The sequence below is a fragment of the Larus michahellis genome, chromosome 7 (genome assembly GCF_964199755.1).
Source record: "Larus michahellis chromosome 7, bLarMic1.1, whole genome shotgun sequence".
NCBI lineage: Eukaryota > Metazoa > Chordata > Aves > Charadriiformes > Laridae > Larus > Larus michahellis.
Window position 1 is genome coordinate 34,794,503 of NC_133902.1, and position 18,915 is coordinate 34,813,417.

Genomic DNA, 18,915 nt, shown 5'->3' on the forward strand with positions numbered 1-18,915 from the left:
GGTTTTTTTTTTTTTTTTGAGGAGTAGGAATTTAATGAGCCACCATTATTAATATAGTAGTGTATAACTGAGATTTTAAAACATTTCCATTTTACTTGTATTTAACATTGCTAAAAATATGAATGAATCAACCTGGACTTCAGGTGAAAAGGTTTTCAAATTTAAAGCTTTTGTGCCCCTGGTGGGATTATTTCGGTGGTTGACTGAAACATTTAAGAGAAGGAAAACGTTTCTTTAACTCTAAACAGAGGGAATTGAGTTGGGAATTGGGATCAGAGGGAAAAAATTCTTTAAACCCCTCTCTGATTATGATTATCATGAAACTGAGCTTTGCTTTGAGATTTTTACCAATGCTATGTTTTCGTAATTTAATTGGTATTTATTTTCTCAGACGTAACCGATTTGGATTTCTTAGAAGATGCTTGTAACAAACTGGATCCATCAATAAATAACTCATTTACAGCATTATTGTACTCAATCGTGAGAAGTTTAATTGCAGTTTGCTTCCATCATTTTTCTTGACAGCTGTTGAAAATAATGTGGTAGAATTGGATTTATACCGACTTTTAGGAAGCAGATATTTGTTCAAAAGCAGTCGGGGAGTGCAAAGATCCATGCCAATATTCAGAATTCATATTTCCCTTGAATGGAAGGTTGTGATAAAATGGTACATGGTGTGTTTTCATTGCCTGTTGAAAGACTTTCATGCAGTTAAAATAAGCATTTTGATGGTGGTTGAATTAAGAGTTTTTGTCAGTCTCTTCTCATCATGGATGATTAGACTAAAACGTCTGCTTGTCTTGACTTGAGATCACCACAGCTTCAGATAACATGCTTTGTGATTGAAGGTCGAAATATTTTGAATTCTAATAGGCTGCCAGATGAATTGCTTGAAATAGACTGTAAAATTTCAAGGCTTCCTTTTCCATCTGCTGTGAAAAGAACCATTGGGAATGGTTGAGCTTGATGATCATAGAATTACGGGATGGTGATTCTAAAACCCTCAAAGGGAAGTTGCTATGGAGATCTAGTTCCAAACTGTGAAATGATTCACCTCTGAAAGGCTTCAGGGTCTGAGAAGCTGAACACATCATTGTTCAGGTGGTCATTGGTTAGGAAATTGCTGGTGCCTGTGTAATCAGCACTCCTGTGGTAGTTAACGATCTAAAAAGGTTTGTTCTGAATGATGTGGGACAACAGCAATGTGCATAAGATGGCTTCTCTCAATCATAGTTTGCTCAGCCTGGTGCTTGTAAAAATACAGTGAGCTAAATGGCAGAGAAACGAACTGCTTCACTGAGGAAGTCTTTTTAAAACAAAATTCTTTTCTGTGATGGATTTGACATCTAAAGTGAAAGGAGAAGAACTGTTTCAGCTTAAAAAGCTGTGGTTAGATGTTGCAAAAGTACCGCATTTATATATTTATTTTGCAAGGAGCAGAACAGCAGGGCTGCGTATTTGTGTTTGCTCGCAGGCTAAAGGAGTAGAACTGTTGGAAATGAAGATTTCTACCCAGTCACACCTCAGGAACATAATGAAGTAGCCTCGATATGCTCATATCGCTGCCTGCCCCCCTCCTCCATCCCCCCACCCCCCCAATTTTAAGGCCTGCCAGACGCTGTGCTTTGACAATCATGGAAAAACCCCACCCTGTATATCTAGGATTCAAGTGAATCAAAGCATATGTTTTCGTTCTTAGTTTCTAACTTAGTTGTATGTTTTCAGAATAGTGAAATGGGAAGAAATAGAAACTGTTTGGATACATGCACAAAGCAATGCATTTTGTCAACTATTACTAAAATTTGCCAGCAGATTCTTAAATTACTTGGAAACTCGAACGTACGCAGAAGTATTTAATGTGCTTTTTCAAGGAAGGCAGAATGTATTTGCTTAGTGTACAAAGAGCTATTGACTATAACTGTCCGTACCTAATTCAACATAAAACATTTGTTTGACCATATGAGATTCAAATAGAGTTGTTTGTGTTATTATTTCTTGCAAAGGTGTTCAGTATCACCCTTGTCACATGTTCCATTAATGGAATTTAGTAAAGAAGACGCCACTGGCTACTAGATGGTGCCAGATAGTTACAGAACACAACTGATACGTTCCAGGATGTAGTTGTCATCGAAGTAAAATGTTACTAGAAAGAAAAGCAAATCCCTGAGTGCTAGGGATTCCTTCACTGAAATAATGTACAAAATGGCGAGTTCTTTATTTTCCATTTAACTGTTTGGCCAATCTATAGCAAGTATATGCTTAGTTTTCTGTTGGGATGCTGTTTTAAGTCTTATAAGGAAGAGGAAGGGACTAACATCCAAAGTAAATTATTAGCATTGAATTTTTTTCTGGTTAACTGTTACGTTAAGATTTGAACATTGAACAGGAAATACTGCAAACCCTCTTTATCACGTCTAGCATCTTAAATAAGATGTGAATTATATATTACCTTTTGTTTTCAGTATTTCAGGTGCTATTCTAAGAAGTTCTTTTGGTATTTCTTGTGATTCCAAGCCTGTACCATTATGTGAGATACTAAGAACTGTGAAGTCATCTTTAGTTTGTTGAAAAGTAATCATTGCACGTGAAAAATCATGTATGAAGAATAAACTGTCTCTTAACCAGCTAACAATTTAATTTTTATTAACAGGATTTCTATTAATAGAAACCAGATAGGCAGCATTCATAAAATTTGAATTGATTTGCAAAGGATATATCTGGATGAACTTTATTTCTACATTTGCATTAAATTTATGTATCACGTTATGAATACGGGCCAGAATGTTTAGAGGGAAGGTTGTATGATGAGGCACATTTTTATAAGGTAAATTTACTGAGAGGCTTTTTGCTTTTGTTTTTTAAGATATTTTATTAACTTAGCAACGCAGCACTTCATTGCAAACTTAGGTAGGCCAAATACATACATAACGGCACTTATCAAACAATTTTTGATTGTTTTAAGTCTTCGTCAACTCTCATTTTTGTCATAGGTTGGCTAGTCTTTCCTCAGGTGTGCTTACTCCTCCTCACCTTCATTGTGCAACAAAATAGATCCTCAAAGGAGAAACATTCAGATGTGGAGAATAAGGTTCTTTGTTAACAAGTGATGAACTGAGTTTACAACTCCCTTCTAAAAAACTCAGTTACTCTTTCTGTAAACAATGATCTGTAAACATAACATTTTTTTTTTCCACTCTGCCAAATTTCACAGTCCATTTTTAATAGCATTTTTACAAGGCACTGCAAGAAGTCTGACAGTTTTGTAGTGCTCTTGTTTTATTGCAGCAATGATATAATTTTAAGTTTCAGAATATTTGGGAGCTGCTTAGATAACTAACCTCTTGAAGCTGAAAATTGTCATTACTGACTTTTGTCTCAGTATTTATATAGCTTAAGACGTTGCTTTAAGTGTTTTTTTTTTTTTTTTTTTTAAGAGAAGTTGCCTCATTGAAACAATTTTACACCCTTTATTGTGGGTTCTGGAAGGGTTGTTATTTTGCGTTCTGTGCCGAACTGTACTGTTCATTATTTTACAGAGACTAATAACCTTCCAAGGTGTTGAAGAATGCAGAACAGAGAGCCAAGGTGGGGTCAGCAGGGTTTAATGGCTTGGACGTTGCTGCAGCATGAGGCATTCACAGTGGTTCAGTAGGAGTACAGTGGTGGTAACCACTATGCAGTGCTATGCCAGCCCCAGTAAAAACCTCAGGGCTCAAGTGGTTTTCTTGATATTTCTGCATCTTTGGTGTAGTCAATCTGCGACCCAGATTAAGTTGTCCTTGAATAAGTAAAATGTTTCCTGTATATGTGGTCGTTCAAGGCCAGATAGAACTGCCCTGAGGGTTTCTGCTGGTGGCTGCTAGTTGCTATTCATGTGTAAATGTATTGTCTTAAAAACACGGTTATAGTTAGCAATTATATTTTCTTATGGTGACTCTCAGAGATTCCCACTAAGACTGACACCATAAAACTTGGCACTGAGTATTCCTAAAGAGAAGACTGTGATGACTGACCTTCAGAAAGAAGGGGTAAAATGCACCATGGAGATGGTGATGGTGGAAGCAATATGAATACATAGTTATACATGCAGGCATATTCCTGCTTTCCAAATGGTTTTTGCTTAGGAACCATATTTTTGTACAACGCCATCAGGTTGCAAATACATGAGTTGCAGTCTACTTTTGAGTAGGAACATGGTCTTCTGTGAACAGTCTGGGTATGTGGTACACAGAGGCACATTAAAAGTTATCCGCTGACGTTTGTGGCCAGACCTTCCTGCATGCACTATCCTTTACGCAGGTGGCGCTGCCCTGGGGGGTGATGGTGCAGAAACTCTCCCTTCTTCCTGTTTGCTTCTCTTTTCATGACTTCAACAAAGGAAGGCTTTCAGTCATTAGAACAGAAAGTAATATAAAGCAGAGCGTGGCTAAGCTCAGGTTGACAGGAGCACTTGTCTCTGAAGCAAAGTTTGCATTCTTCAGCCTTTTTGGCTTTTGGACATTTTGCAGTGGTCCAGGCTAGGTTCCAAATGCCTCTTCTTGTTCCAATTAACATAGTTGTATTTTGGAAAAAGCTGAACAGAGAGGCCAGTTTTTCCTAGGGAATTCTTATTTTAAAGAATTTATGTGGTATGTCAGCCATCTCAAGAAGTTTTACATTGAGTGCTGCCCTTCCTAGTGTCTTCTGATAGCGAGTCCAGCAAATTACTGTGCGCTGTGATCCTGGATAAAGTGTGGTGCAAGAAGAGCGACTGAGGAATTTGTCCCAAGTGCTATTTGGTGGGCACTGCAGTGATACGTCAACTATATGATCAAGGACAGTCAGAGTGAGCCCTCTGCAAATGGAGGCATGAAGGGCTCAGATTTATTTCTTCAGCTGTCAAATAATGTCCTTTACCCTGTGTGACCAACTTGATAGCAAATCTCAGCAGGTAGAAGGTTTTGCCTGTGGAGTGTTGACTACATCCCAGTGGTGCTAGGATGAAAGAGCAATGGCAAGTAAACACATTTTACATCTGAAATAAATCACTAATATTTGTCAGACAGACTCATGGGTAAGGGCTCTGGAACAGGATTTTACAGATAAGCTCATTGGAGCGACTGCCTTGGTAACAACTTTTCTCTGTTAAAACTGCTTCCACCAGGAACAGAATCATGGTTTCTTCTGCTAACTTACGTGTCCTGCAGTGAATTGCTTTCCCTCGGTGTTTCCTGAGGAGGTTATAATTCTCGTCTCTGACCTTGTGCAGTACTCACTTGATGAGTACTTTTATGCAAATGTAAATTCTTTGTATGCTCAAGAAGTTGATACTACAGTCATTTAAAATCCGGTATTGCTGCTGCATGCTCTCATTGTGTGTCTGCTGGTGCAGAAATAGACTTGCCCTTTTTTTGTCAAATACTCCCAATAGATTTGATATTGAAAGGCCTGCCATTCAGCCGCTGTTTCAGACTTTTGGGGAGGGGTGCTTGATTTACGCTCTCTTGACTGATGCCGTATTAGGGCTCAGCAGGGTAAATGTAGCAGTTTATCTTTTATATAGGTAAGTAGTGAATTTGAGTCCTAATACGGCACCAGTCAAGAGAGCCCAAGGCAGCTGCTTTTACCATCCTGTGTCTCTACAGCCATATGGTACGCGTAAACTGTAATGTTGTGTTCAAAGTAATTAATGCTGCAACTAATATTCTGAACTGTTTTTCTGTTGCTAAAAATCAGCTAAACTTGAGAATAAAAACAAGTGTTTTTAATGGGAATTAAAACCTTTTCTTATATTTCTACGATGCAGGTAAAACAAAATAATTATTGCCACAGTGACTGCTTGCATTTTAAATAAATTTATACATATTATTTAAAAAAAAATCTAGTTAACTTTAAAATATGTAAGTTTTCTTGTCATTTAGGGTTCTGTGAAGCTGATCATCAAGAGGGTTGCAAATCATTGGCGGTTTCTATTTTCAGAGTTCCACATCCCAGAGTAATTTGCTTTAATTTCACCCAATTTAACCTATACTTCACACCATCACCATTCAGCTTTAATAGCTATGTTCTATGCATAAGAAAAGCAGATAAATGTCCACAATTAGACTGCGAGTGATTACAACTAGTTAGGGCTTTATGAAGACAAAACTTAAAGGGCTGTAGCACAAAACAAAGCCACAAAAGATGTCTGAAAAAATTCTTTCTTCAGAAGTCAAGGTTTACTACAGCATTTTATTTAATGTTTTTTGTACTTGATTTTGCTTATGTTGAAGATGTAGGCAGGTGCACCTTCTTCAACTGAAAATTACTCTGCTTAAAGAATATTAGGTTTGTGTTACAGGTGATTAATTTCACTTGAAATTAGCTTGCAAGGGAAAACATGCTAAACCTACTTTATTTGTTGTTTTTTTTGTTAACACATGCTACGTTTAAGAAGCTGTAAAATGTTGACTCTGACAGTATTCTTTTGCCCTTCTAATCGCGAGTATGCGTAGTAAACTGTACGTTCATCAAAGTTTAATACATTCTGTAATGTTAAATGTACTTGTACCTCAGTCAGAAATAGCAGTATCTTTTACCATTTGAATCTTTATAATACTGATGATAGCATGTCAAACCAGTCTAAGTACAGATATTATTTATAATTTAATGTTTTTCTGACACTCGTAGTTGTGTTTCTTTTGATAGCTCAAAGAAATACCATGCTTCTAGCCCCCTCCCCAAGTTACCCTATTTTATTTCTTTTTGTTCTCTCCCCCGTTCCCACCCTAGTAAGTGGCCAGATAGATACTATTGCTCATTTATTTCAGGGCTTATAACAGGGTATGTATGTGTATTGTGATGTGCCATATCAGTCTGTGACGAGCAGCTCTTTTCGATAATAGTTGTTGAATATATGCTGGAGAGGAAGTGCAAGTATCAATTATTCTGTAGGTCTGGGTTTTGGTGGTGTTATTAAACATTTTCTTCTAGCTTATTGACAAAAAAGGCTGGTCATTACCCTAAATACCGATGGGAGTTTCGGCTTGTGATGCAGTTCAGATTCTGATCAAATTGTAAATATCCCTCTTAATTACAGCATAACATATACCAAAGCATTTGCTTACCTTTTGTAAATGAGATGCTGAAATGCTGTTATGTAGAGCCCAAATATTTTGTTCCGTTTTACTTTAAGGATAAGGATAATTAAAGAAATGATATATCAAAAATAAATTAATCTTGAAGATATTAATTAATTTCCATAATTGCAATTAGGAGCGGAATAAGGTAAATCTAATAGTATTATTTTGATCTGGTTTTTAGCGTCTTGGTGGCAGCTTGGAGCAGCTAGAAACAATAAAGTTTAGGCTATAGGCAGCTTCGTTTTTGTGTCAAACTAGTTTTATATGCTATATCATAAAACTTTCAGTCCAATCAGCAACTACATTTAAATACTGCAAATTGTGGCAGCAAAACAATAATTCTGCTGATTAGCCCCTTTCCATTTCTTGTAAGTGAACTGTTTATGCTGTTGAGTACCTTTTGAAAAAAGAAAAAGCCAAAACAGCCTTGATTAGTCAAGGAGTAATTGGATGACTTGATTTTAGCGAGAGAATGAATTGGTTGATGATAGCCTGTAACTAAGTGTAGTGGTTCTGTTCAGATGAATACATAACATACAGTCATCAGATCTTGACAGGTATAACATAAGCAATGCAAAAATCTCTGGAGGCTGAGAGGTAAATTTTGTCAAAGAATTTTGAAGCTGATTCTTGAAAGAAATGGAAAGAAACGTGCATGCCATTAGATGATACTGTTTAAAATGTGGCATTTGTTATTGCTGTGCCATATACATATTTATCTGCTATTACTTTTGCATGTGAGATAAAGATGTAGTCTGTGTGTCCTGGCTGCCATCGAGACCCGACAAACAGACAGTTCCTGTTCTTCCTCAGGGAAAAACCAGAGTCAGGTCTCACATCTTCTCCAGCCAGTCGTTCTGTTTTCTGGATCTTTTTTATCTAGGGTCACTTGAAAGCAAAGTCCAGAAACAGCTATCACCATGTTACTTCTTTATTGCCGCTTTTAAAATATTTTTGGGCCCACTACGCTTGCACCCAAACAGCCCAGATAAATTGCTCTGTCAAAGGTAAATCCTTCCCTGAACTGAAGAATCCTTTAGGTTTGGGCCCAGTGGCAACAGAAGAGGGAGCTGGATGTGGCAGTGATCATTTCCAGGCTCTTAATTTCTAGCAACGTCAGGTTAAGTCATTACTTTTGGTGCTGTTAGACGGCAAAATGAATTCTGCTGCTGTGTTACGCTTTACTATTTTCCTATCTAAATACTTGCCTTGTTTTAACAGCATATCTGCATGCTGCTAAAACATTATGGGAATTCATCACAGTGAATTTGTTTACTTACAGCAAGCTTGATCTTTCTAACTCTGTAGTCCTTGTTCTTTTACACTAAAGGAGGGGGCAGGGGTGTATCTTTCAAGCTAGAGTGCAAATCCATCAGTGTTTTCTGGGAGATTATTTGAAAAAAGGCTGGAAAGAGGTGGATTCCATTTGACTTTTTTTTGACCAACTTCTGATAAAAATGTACTTTACCTATGGTGAGATACACAAGACACCAGAGAAGTTGTAATCAGTTTTTTAAATAATGAAATTACCGATCAGGGTTTCCCAGTTGACCATCCTGTACTGCTGTATGCTTAGCTTAGTTGTTGATGCACAGATACTTCTTTTCTTCCTTGCCTGGATGCCCTGTTAGTATGATCTCAGGGAGCCTTTCCACCCTCATTTTTCCTACCAAGCTCTCTCAAGTTAGTAATCAAAATAAGACTACCAGATCTCCTTTCCTCCCTCTCCCCTTTATTTTTACTCACTGATTCTGTTGTAATCAATGATCAGTATCAGCCAAGCCAATATCAGCATTTCTTTCTCAATATTTATTTTTCGTTTGCCTTCTTCAGAGAGCTACATGCCCATAAACTAATTGGTACTATTTTTCTGTGTGATACCCAAGATAGTCTTACCCGTTCCTTCAGAAAACTGAAATTCTCATGTGTTTCTTGACATCTTGCATCTCAAGACCTACCTCCCATTCTCCCTCTTCTTCCAATTCAGCGTATTTTAGTGGGTCCTTTTTATTTTCAACAGGCTGCTTTTCTACATACTGCTCTATCAACTACTTATAGTACGGCTTACTCCAGGTTCATGGCCTGTGTCCACCTTGTGCATCTTGTTCATCGTACGGGTGTTGCACTATCTTTAATTGTACAGTGATGTCATTCTTAGTCCCCTATTTGTTATATTTTAAAATAGAGCGTTTGAACTTTCTCGTTTGCTGCTGTGCATGCTGGAGGGAAGGAGGGGTTATCCTATCATCTTCCCTAACAAAAGAGAGTTAAAGGCTTTGCTTGACAGAGGAATTTCACTCACTAATAAAGCAAAGGCAGAGAGACATATTAATAACGAGCAATATACTGTTAACAATCTACACCAGGTAACATTTATAGATTAATATTATAGTTCCTATTTTCATCTTTTTAAGTTGCAAATAAGGTACATATTTTCTGGCGTGTCCTATTTCTTGAATCAGTTTTACAACTCCATTTTTTCCTCCTCTTTTCCATTTTTATATAGACTGATTTTTTTAAACCAGGGTCTGGGTAAAACATCATTCTAATAGTTTAACTTTGTTAATTTCTCACAGTTGTACTTTTTCCAAGAGATCTCATCTGTCGCATAGAGCCTAATTCCTAAGGTTACCACCAGTTCTTACTTGCTAAGTCGGCATTCACTCTGCAGACCAGAACTGAATTCCCAGCAATGCTCAGTGTGATTTGTGGTACACCTTCGTTACACAGCAGGCTTGAGGCTGGCATAACGGAGTGCCCAAGGTACATACCATATAGATACTGAGACAAAGTTATAACTAAGGCGCTCTCATCATAGCAGTGTCTCTCTCCCTTTTCCTTTCCTTCTTCCTTGATTATCCCACTGTCTCGCTTCTGGCTAGGCTGTCAGTCAGAGGCTGATCTGCTTTAGGTTGATGACTGAAGTCTGTATTGACAAACCCTGAGTAAGAGATTCACAAATAAAGCTCAATGTCTGTTGCTTATCAAGAAGAGTCTCTCAGTTTATGCCAAAATCTGGACATTATTGCTAGTTTGATCTTTTGTGTATACAAAATCTTATACCTACTATTTCCTTATGGACTGTGGCTGTCTCGGTGGGAAGAAGTTTAAATTTCTGTCCTCTGAGTGTTCCTGATAACTTAAGGAAAAGAAAAATAATTTGTCATAATTAATTTAATGGATTTCCTCTATATTTAGAGGGGAATTTTATGACCTGTGTCAGCACACCTGTTGATAGGTTTTCTCCTTTCCAAGTTAGGAAAACACACTTTTCCTCTGAATGTAGAATTGAAAAATTTAAGCTGCAAATCCAACCTTTTAAAGGAATGTGCAACTAGTGTTCATTTCTTCTATGAGAAGAGTCAAGCAACCTAGTGCGGAGGAGAGAAGGCAAAATTGTTGCCTTGGATGGGAAATCATCAGCTCAGTAGAGGGGGCTCCTTACCTGACCAAGCCACTGCCTGCTGCCAGACGTGGTGGGTTTTTTGTCATCGATGGGCTGCAGGATGGCAGCTGACATAGGCATGGGGACGCCAGATGGGAGGAGGAGGCTTGAGGAAACTCTGGCAGAACGTTGAAGTGTCCATGGGTTAAAGCGTTTCGTGGACTGAGAAGACAGCAAAGGTGAAATGTATATATTCAGTTTTATAAGGGTGGAATTACACTAAATTAATTGCTTTTGAATGAATAAAGAACTGGACTTTTTTGTGAAAAGGAATGGGAAGATATGAAGAACTGAATATAATTGCTGGAGAAACATTTTACTGTTGTTGAAAAAAATGGAAAAATATAACATATATAAGCTGTGTTTTATTATTACTAACTAATCCACCTTTCACTTGCTTTTTCAGAAAAAAATGATTCTTCCTTAAGACCAAAACAAGATGTTTACGTTACTCTTTATTTTTATGTTCTGAATGCAAGATCTTTGTGGTCATGGAGCTTTTTTCCTGGCTTTACCAGTGGGATTTTTTTGTTTGTTTGTTTTTTAAACCCATGGACACCAAATTCAGAAGGAAGATGTAAATGACTTGAGAATTTATTATTTAGATGGTAATGGACACTTTTTTTCTTGATACAAGGAAGAAAGATAAACTTACTTTTTTTTAGTGGCGTAAATATTACTCATCTGTTGAGAAGGCTGGGCAGGTAGACTTTTCCTTGATCTGTATTGTGACAGGTTCCTACTTCTTTTCCTCCTATTTTATTGAGTATTTTCCTTGTAAATCCGAACAGAGCTGTTAAATTATGTTTTCTAGTATTTGTTCATCTGAACAGCCCATGTCCCATTGAATCAGGTGTGCAGATACGGATTTATGAAAGGCAAAGTCCACAGCATCTCTTCCTTAATTGTCTGGCATTGGTACAGGTTAGTGCAGTGAGTTTCCGTTTGAGAGCGCAGCCTGTTCTCCCATCATGGCCAGCACCAGAGTTGGATCTTTTGCTGAGGTGATTTTCCTTGTACCAAGGGAGCTCACTGATGATCTTTGAGAGAGACAGCTGATGAGAGAGGAGGGGACTTCTGGTAACCACTGTTTTAAAGACTTTTCATAAGTTTATGTGAAAATTATTTTGACGTTTGACTGTCAACAGCATTTTATACCTGTGTACCATGTATTTTGATGTAAAATCTTTATTGCTAAACCCACTGTTTTCAGTAAGTTAAAAAAAAAGATGAAGTTTAAGATGCGCGTGACAACAAAGAACCCCAACTGTCTGTATATCATTTAAGGAATTGTTTGTAGTTTACCCTGTTTCTTATCTTATATTTAGTACAAAAATGCCTTAGGGTTTTCTCCTGTGTTTAAAAAAAAAAAAAAAGTTGATTCTCATTTTGGTAATATTAAAATAAAATTATTTTTGTGGTTGATTTCTCAGGCATATCTTTAATGTTACAGGATAGACATGCAAATACTCTGAAAATTGATCCAGGCATAAGTAATAAACTATTTTTAATTGCTATTATTTCTACTTTTAAAATATGTATTGATTTTTTTTTTGGGGGTGGTGGGTTTTTTTTGTGTGTGATGCTGCTTATCTGATAATTTAAATCCTAGTTGAATTATGTTGCCAGATTGTCTTCAGAAGGGCATGAAGTCAGCACACATGCTTCAGTAATATCTGGTTGTTTTACCCTTATGTTTCCAGTTGGCAATTTGAAATTATGGCTTCAACTGCACTTTAAATATGTGATAATAGCATGTGTTTCTAATAAGGGCCAGCACCATTTTGTTCAGATAGTGTGAATGGTTGTCACTCATATATGACAAATGCACCTTCATCTGCTTCTTTGATGGCCCCCTAAAAACCATACCCTCAAATCAGGCCGATGAAATTAGCTGCTGTGTAAATTGTGTGTCTGAGTGGTTCATTATCTAATCACCGTCAGAACCACAGTGATAAAGTAGATTGAAACAGGGACGAGGTCTGCCAGATGATTTCAGGCCTTTTTTTTCTAAGCCCTGTTTCCCTTGGAAACACTAAGAGTTGTTCAGAACTTCAGAATTCTTTGTCTAGAACTTCTTTTTTTCTTAATGCATAAAATTGGTCAGCCAGTGAGGGCTGCCAGGGTGATTTGTAAGGTTTTCTTTCTATGAATCTTTTAGTCATTACTGCTTGTATTAAAATGTACTGCTATGTTCAATTTAGCTACTATGTTTGCTACTGCTAGGTTAGATACTGTTGAATGCAGTGGTACCTATTTTCAGGAAAAGTGCTCTAGCTTGTTCCTATTTAGAAGAAACTCTTAAAGAAAGATGTGTTAAGTGCTCTCCTGAAATGTCAAAAGTGCTATGCTTTGCATGTATCTGTACAGAGCTTTGGATTCTGGAGTAGATACGTAAATTAACAGACTAAAACAGTATGACATAAAATATTGCAGGTCAATCTCATATACGGGAAGTATGACAGACCTACTGACTTCACTCTTTCATCTCAAACTCTTGTGACTCTTAATAGTATGTTGTAAATATATATTTCTTGTCTTTTTAGTTTAATATGTAATTTAAGCGTTCTTTTGTTTTAGGAGCATTTGAAGATGATGATATCACTCATGTTGAAGGAAGTGTCGATCCTGTTCGTGACATTGAAATAATCCATGAGGAACTTAGACTTAAAGATGAGGAGCTGATCATGCAGAGTATAGACAAGCTTGAAAAAGTAGCTGTCAGAGGAGGAGACAAGAAATTAAAACCTGAATATGTAAGTATAAGTATATGACCTATAAAAGTAGGTCATTGAGTACTCTCTGTATTGAATTGAAATTTTTGTATTGTTGGGTTTTGTTACTGATCTCCCACATGTATAATACAGAACACTACTGCTGTTTCTGTGTGTATTTTAAAGTAATTATTGTTATGAGTTGAAAAATTATTAGAATGAATTATTTGCTGTGTTGACAGTGGAATATTTCAGTGATGAAGCTAATCGTAATTTTTTTAATTTAAATTATTTTCTTACTGACACAGCTTTATGTGAGAATTGCCGGTGTTTCGTCAAACTTACATCCCTGTTTAGCTGTAATTCAAAGTACAGTAGTCACTTCTGAATTATTATTGCTGTTAAGTTCTAGTCTGGTATTGATACTAGTATTTCTGTAGCCACCAAGTGAGTATATTTTTTTTGATGTGCTTGCAATTTATGTCTTTTAGTGCATGTTAAATAAAGGCTGCTAGCTGAAATTAAATTTAGAATGTTGTTGTAGAAAGCTGCTTAAATGAGCTCAGTTATCACAGGGTAGTAGTGGTGTTTCTTTGTAAATTAGAAATGTACAATAATTATCAAAGTATATTTTTGTAAATGATTATTTTACTGCCACTTGACTTTTGAGCCTGCTACACTTTGCCAGTAGTCTAGTTATTAATTTTTCTTTATTTCATTAATCTTCTATAAATATTTCAGATGGTATATAAAGTGCATTCTCTAATTATTACAGCAGTGTGGAAATAGGCTATTTATGCTTAACAATTAAGTAGTATAAAATACTGTTTACTCCTATGGCTTTTTAGATAGCAAGTAGTAAGAAAAACATTGTCGTACCAGTGCCAGTGTTCTAGTTTATCAGCATTGAAGTTCAATGAAATCTGCTGGCCCTATCTAGTCTTTGGAAGTGAATAAGAACTGAAAGTAAACATCCCTCTCTAAAATGTTCATTTTCTTGATGCAGTGTTAAAAAACACTTCTTTGGTAGCTTCTCTTGGTGAAGAGCTAGTTTTCATCTGGCTTGAAAAGTATTTCATTCCCTGATTGTTCTAAGCCAGAAAAAAAAATAGCTATTGTTGGATGATTTGAAGGCTTTCACTTAAGCCCAGAGAGAGTGGAGCAGATATGCTTCTTTTAAGGTCTTATCTGACGTGTGTCAACGCAGCCTTGGGTACTCATGGGCAGTGATTTTTATCTTTTACAACAGGTTGCACCTGCTTAGAGGAACAGTGCAGCTTATGCCTACAGTTTCAGATAGCGTCCACAGTCTTTCACCTTTTAAATCATGTTAAAGAAACAGGCAAGCAAAAATCCTGTCCACGGCGAATTCAAAGTTCAGCCTAAGGCTAAATTTTACATGGTATGAGATGATGAAAATGAGGAGCGTTGTGATGCCCCAGTCTTGAACTCTTCTCACTTACTTTCTTGTGTGGCTGTCTTTGGAAACAGCTTTGCTGGGCTGCTCATGATGGAGATGTTCTTGTGCAGTTTTTGAGTCTCTGGATGCTTTGAGGCTTAGCTAAGGAGTAAATTACTGAGCAGAAAGTTGGTTCTGTTCTGCCTCAAACCAGGACACATACTCTGTGTTCTTCCTGTGCTAAGAAAGAAATCAGCACTTTTTTGTGATTGCAAAGAGACATAACAAAAGTGTATTTTAAATAAAATCCTTAATAGTCATCATGTAACTGTAGTGGGTTGTAGGTGCAGCTACTGTTGTTTGACAGAGCTGCTCTTACTCACTTTATAACTGCAGGAAGTTGGTATGTGTTTGAAAACATCAGATTATTCTCAAATCAAGGGAGACAGTAAATAAACTCAAATCTAGAAATTTAAATTAATTAAAGAAAACTTTGCAGTCTGCATTATTAATTTGTCTTTACCTAGCTTCAGTTTCTCGTCCTCCTCTTTGCCTCTTCCTTCAATCTCCTAGCTATTACTTCATCTGTGGTTCACCTGTCAAAATGACTTTGTCATCTTGTGTTTTTAACTTACACTTCCTGTCATTCCTTGAGGTTTTTTTATCCTTTCTTTATGAAGACACACACAGAAAACACCAGGTTCTTGGTGTCGCTCCACCAGTTCTGTTCTCGGTAACAGCTGTCAACGCTTGACCAGTCTCAGCTGAGTTTGTCAACAGCAATAGAGGTTTCAAAGGCATTAAATTCCTTTGTTTCATGGAAAGGGGTGGCTGAACAGAGTGGAGAGGCACAAATTAATGCTTCCCTTGAGACAAAGGCTGCACGTAGGAGCTACAGTCACTAGGGAATCTCCTCGGGGAAGTGCTGTGGGGCATCACGTCTTTGAGTCCTGCCGATCTTGCATCTTCTTGTTTGTCTTCCTTTGTGAATTGTATGCTTGAATTGTAAGGTAGACCGTAGACCTTAGTAAAAAGGACTTTTTTTAATGGTAAAAGGCCTATGAAAGCTCTGCCTGGTTACTTTTCCTGGTAAATCAATCCTTAAGCCCAGTTACACAGCTTCTACAAATAGGCTTAAGTAGTTCTAAGATTGTAACAGCAGTTCTTGAGTTTTGCCAGCCACCAGTTGGATTTATTTAGATGTTCGGCCCCTGGGTTGTGAGGCACTCCGGTACACTTCGCTTTGCCTTTTTTCCTTTAATGCTTTGTGTTGCAGAGAAGGGCTGGGCTTACATTTATATGGTATACTGCGTGATTAACTATGCGGTGAGTGACTTATGGATCTAGGAGAAACCATATGGGATTGGGGAAAAAAATAGTGAAAGATTACGCCTCCCTAAAGCAGTAACCAAATGTTAGGAGTGTATTTTGGCTGTTTGATAGTTCTGCACTCCCCAAGTCTGTTGTGTTTTGTAGTTATCTTGTTGGGCACAGAGAGAGTTCCCTGTCCAGCACAATTTGTAATGTTTCCTTGGGGCTTTGTGGCTACTGTTCACGGCATCTTCTTCCCAGGGCAGAAAAGTCATTAAGAGAGAGTATAGACTGGAATTCATACTTTTTTCAAAGAGGTTGTCTTAAAAAAAAAAAAAAGGGGGGGGGGTGTGGAAAGGAAGGGGAGAGCTGGGAGAGAGCTTCTCAGGGTTTGCCTTTTTAAGTTATTTTCCAGTATAATACACAGTTATGGCTAATTTTCTGTTCTTTCCATAGCAGTGGTGCGCAACAAATGGCTCTTGTCTGTGCTCTGAGTGTTCCCAGTCATTTTCCCTTTTGGGAAAACTAGGAGGTTACAAGGAAAAAACTTAGTATTTGTAGGTTGTTTTGGTTTTTGTTTTGTTTTTAAGGCACAATGTTAAAATTTTACTCTCTCTCCTTTTCATTGTTTTTCTTTCCCCATCCTTTTGGGAGTAATTTAAAGTAAGACACTTGAGAATTTCTTAAGAGTTGTGGAAGTTCTGTGGTTCATTCAGATAAAGATGTTGCAAGCTTTCTTACCTGTAGTGCTTTCAGACCTTTCACTGGCTTGCTTTCCTCTGGTGAACAAAAATATCTAGCACTTGAACTGCATTTTTCGTTTCTTTCCACTTTTTTTGAGAGCACTTTGAGATCTATTGAGGAAGAAAGCTATATAAGGTTAGGGAAAAAAGAAAGTGAGGAAAGAAAAGAAATAATATTGATCTTAGTCAAGCACGTTTTTCCTTTGGTAGTTTGCTGAATATAACAAATAACCTCAACGTGAAAGCTAAGGGAAAGTTACTGATTTCAGAGAGGCTATAATCTCCGTGTGACCTGGGTAAACTTACTGTTGGCATCAAAGGGGATTTCACTGTGTGTGTCATGGAATCTAATTGAAAGTAGAAGTCGTTCTTCTCATTTCATAAATATGAATTGTCTGCTTTAGAGGATTCTCTTTATCAGTAAGCCTCCACAACTGTAACTTGATAGTCTGAAATCTCCAAAAGGTTTAGGAGGAGGAGGAGAAAAAAGAAAATTGTCAGTCTGTGTTAGTCAACAGTTCTTAAATCTGAGATTTGTATTTGATTGCTCACCTTCTCACACCTGTGTTCTAACTTGGTAATTATCGTTTTTCCTTGGTGTAAGCCCATATTGCATACAGTTGGTAAGTTCACTTTTGTGCAGTGACCTGGCTTTGCAGTTGAATACAGTGTTAACTGTTTGTCCTGTCTCTCAGAGAATTGATTTCTCAATTCCCTGTCAGCAGAAATAAAATAGCCAACTGCTGTTAAGGAGCCATCAATGAAATAATTTTCAAGTTCTACTTTAAAATCAATGACACAACACGGTCCAAGATCAGCAACATATAATGTTGACATAGGCTTGGAATAGCTTCCTTTACACGTGTATTTTTGTCTGTTTTGCAAGTGTTCTTAGTGTTTTCTTAGAAATGACCGTCTGCTTTTACTAAGGGTACTACTGTTTCAGACTCAGTATAACTTTGAGTATTATTTTGGCTATAACTTTCTAAAGATATATTATAAAATAAAAATACCCCTGTTAATTTCATTTATTAAACCAGTGCAAATATCATTTCAGGAAGCAATCAGAGTAATTTTGATATTATATTTTAAATCTGGCTGGCGCTGGTATCTGCAGAGATATGAGAAAGATATTGAGTTAAACTTTATTATTAGCTTATTATTCACCTGTCATTTTGGGTAGCAGGAGGTTTCAAAGTAAAATTCAAATACGTATGAATTTATAGATCAAAAGGTACAAATTTTAAAACAAGTTTTTAAAATATATATATATTTTTTTTTAATTTATGGTGTTTTCATTCCTGGAGACAAAGTCTTCACATTAATACAATATAATATAGTTAAGTGAACATTATTGCAGGATTCTCTTCCATTACCCTTCCCGCATGATTCAGTTCTAGTCCTTAGAGATTGAGCCTACGCAGTAGATGGCTATTCCTTCAGGCCTTTTGTTAGCACACCGAATCTGAATTCCAGCACAGAATAATTCTTAGTGGTAAGGGTATTGTGATTTATATATCAGACCACAAGAATATTATTTCTAGTAGAGTTCATGCAGATTATTGATGTTAGTGATATGAAGACAAAATCTTTAGGTCAGTATCTATGTCCACAGTGTTTGCGCTTCCAATTTTCAGTTGAAAGGCGGCTTTTACAATAGGTGAGGATCAATGTTCACTGCATTTGAACTTCCAGTTTTCAGTTGAAAGGGGTGCTTTTACAAATCCTGCGAGATACCTAAATTCCATTGTTAAAGTCTGTCAATTTTAAAATAAGATTAGTTTTTCAGTCCTGTCCTGATAATACAGTAACTGTTCGAAAGATTTTTTTTTTTTGCCTTTTTTTTGGTTTATTCATTAAAAATCACCGATATGGTGTGGGGAGATACTTCACAAACAGTAGACAGCTGGTAGATTCAGTTTCTTCTCATTACCAATATATACTAGGTGAAAACGGGGTGAAAATCTTTCCTTCCTGCAATAATCTGATGAATGGGATGGCGCCGAGCAGAATTCGCTGACCTCGTGCTGCAAGCGCTCGCCGGAGTTCTCACGGATGGATGAACTCTTATTTCCTCTAACTGATGATGTCAGTTGGGAATTTTCACCTTTATTTCTTTCCAAGTTGAAGATAAATACAGCAATGAATTGTATTTTTTTTTTCACCAGTTTCTTTGGTCTCCTTTTTTGAGGAGAGTTTGAGA

General features: G+C 37.0%; 1 protein-coding gene across 2 annotated transcripts in view; it reads left to right on the plus strand.

Annotated features, from left to right (window-relative positions):
• The window catches only part of OLA1 (Obg like ATPase 1), a 103,106-nt gene that overhangs the window by 36,783 nt on the left and 47,408 nt on the right, over nt 1-18,915 (plus strand). For both annotated transcript variants that reach the window (XM_074594687.1, XM_074594688.1), the window contains one exon: nt 13,126-13,301. In XM_074594687.1, the coding sequence (XP_074450788.1) occupies nt 13,126-13,301 (176 nt within the window). The remainder of the gene's footprint in view (nt 1-13,125; nt 13,302-18,915) is intronic.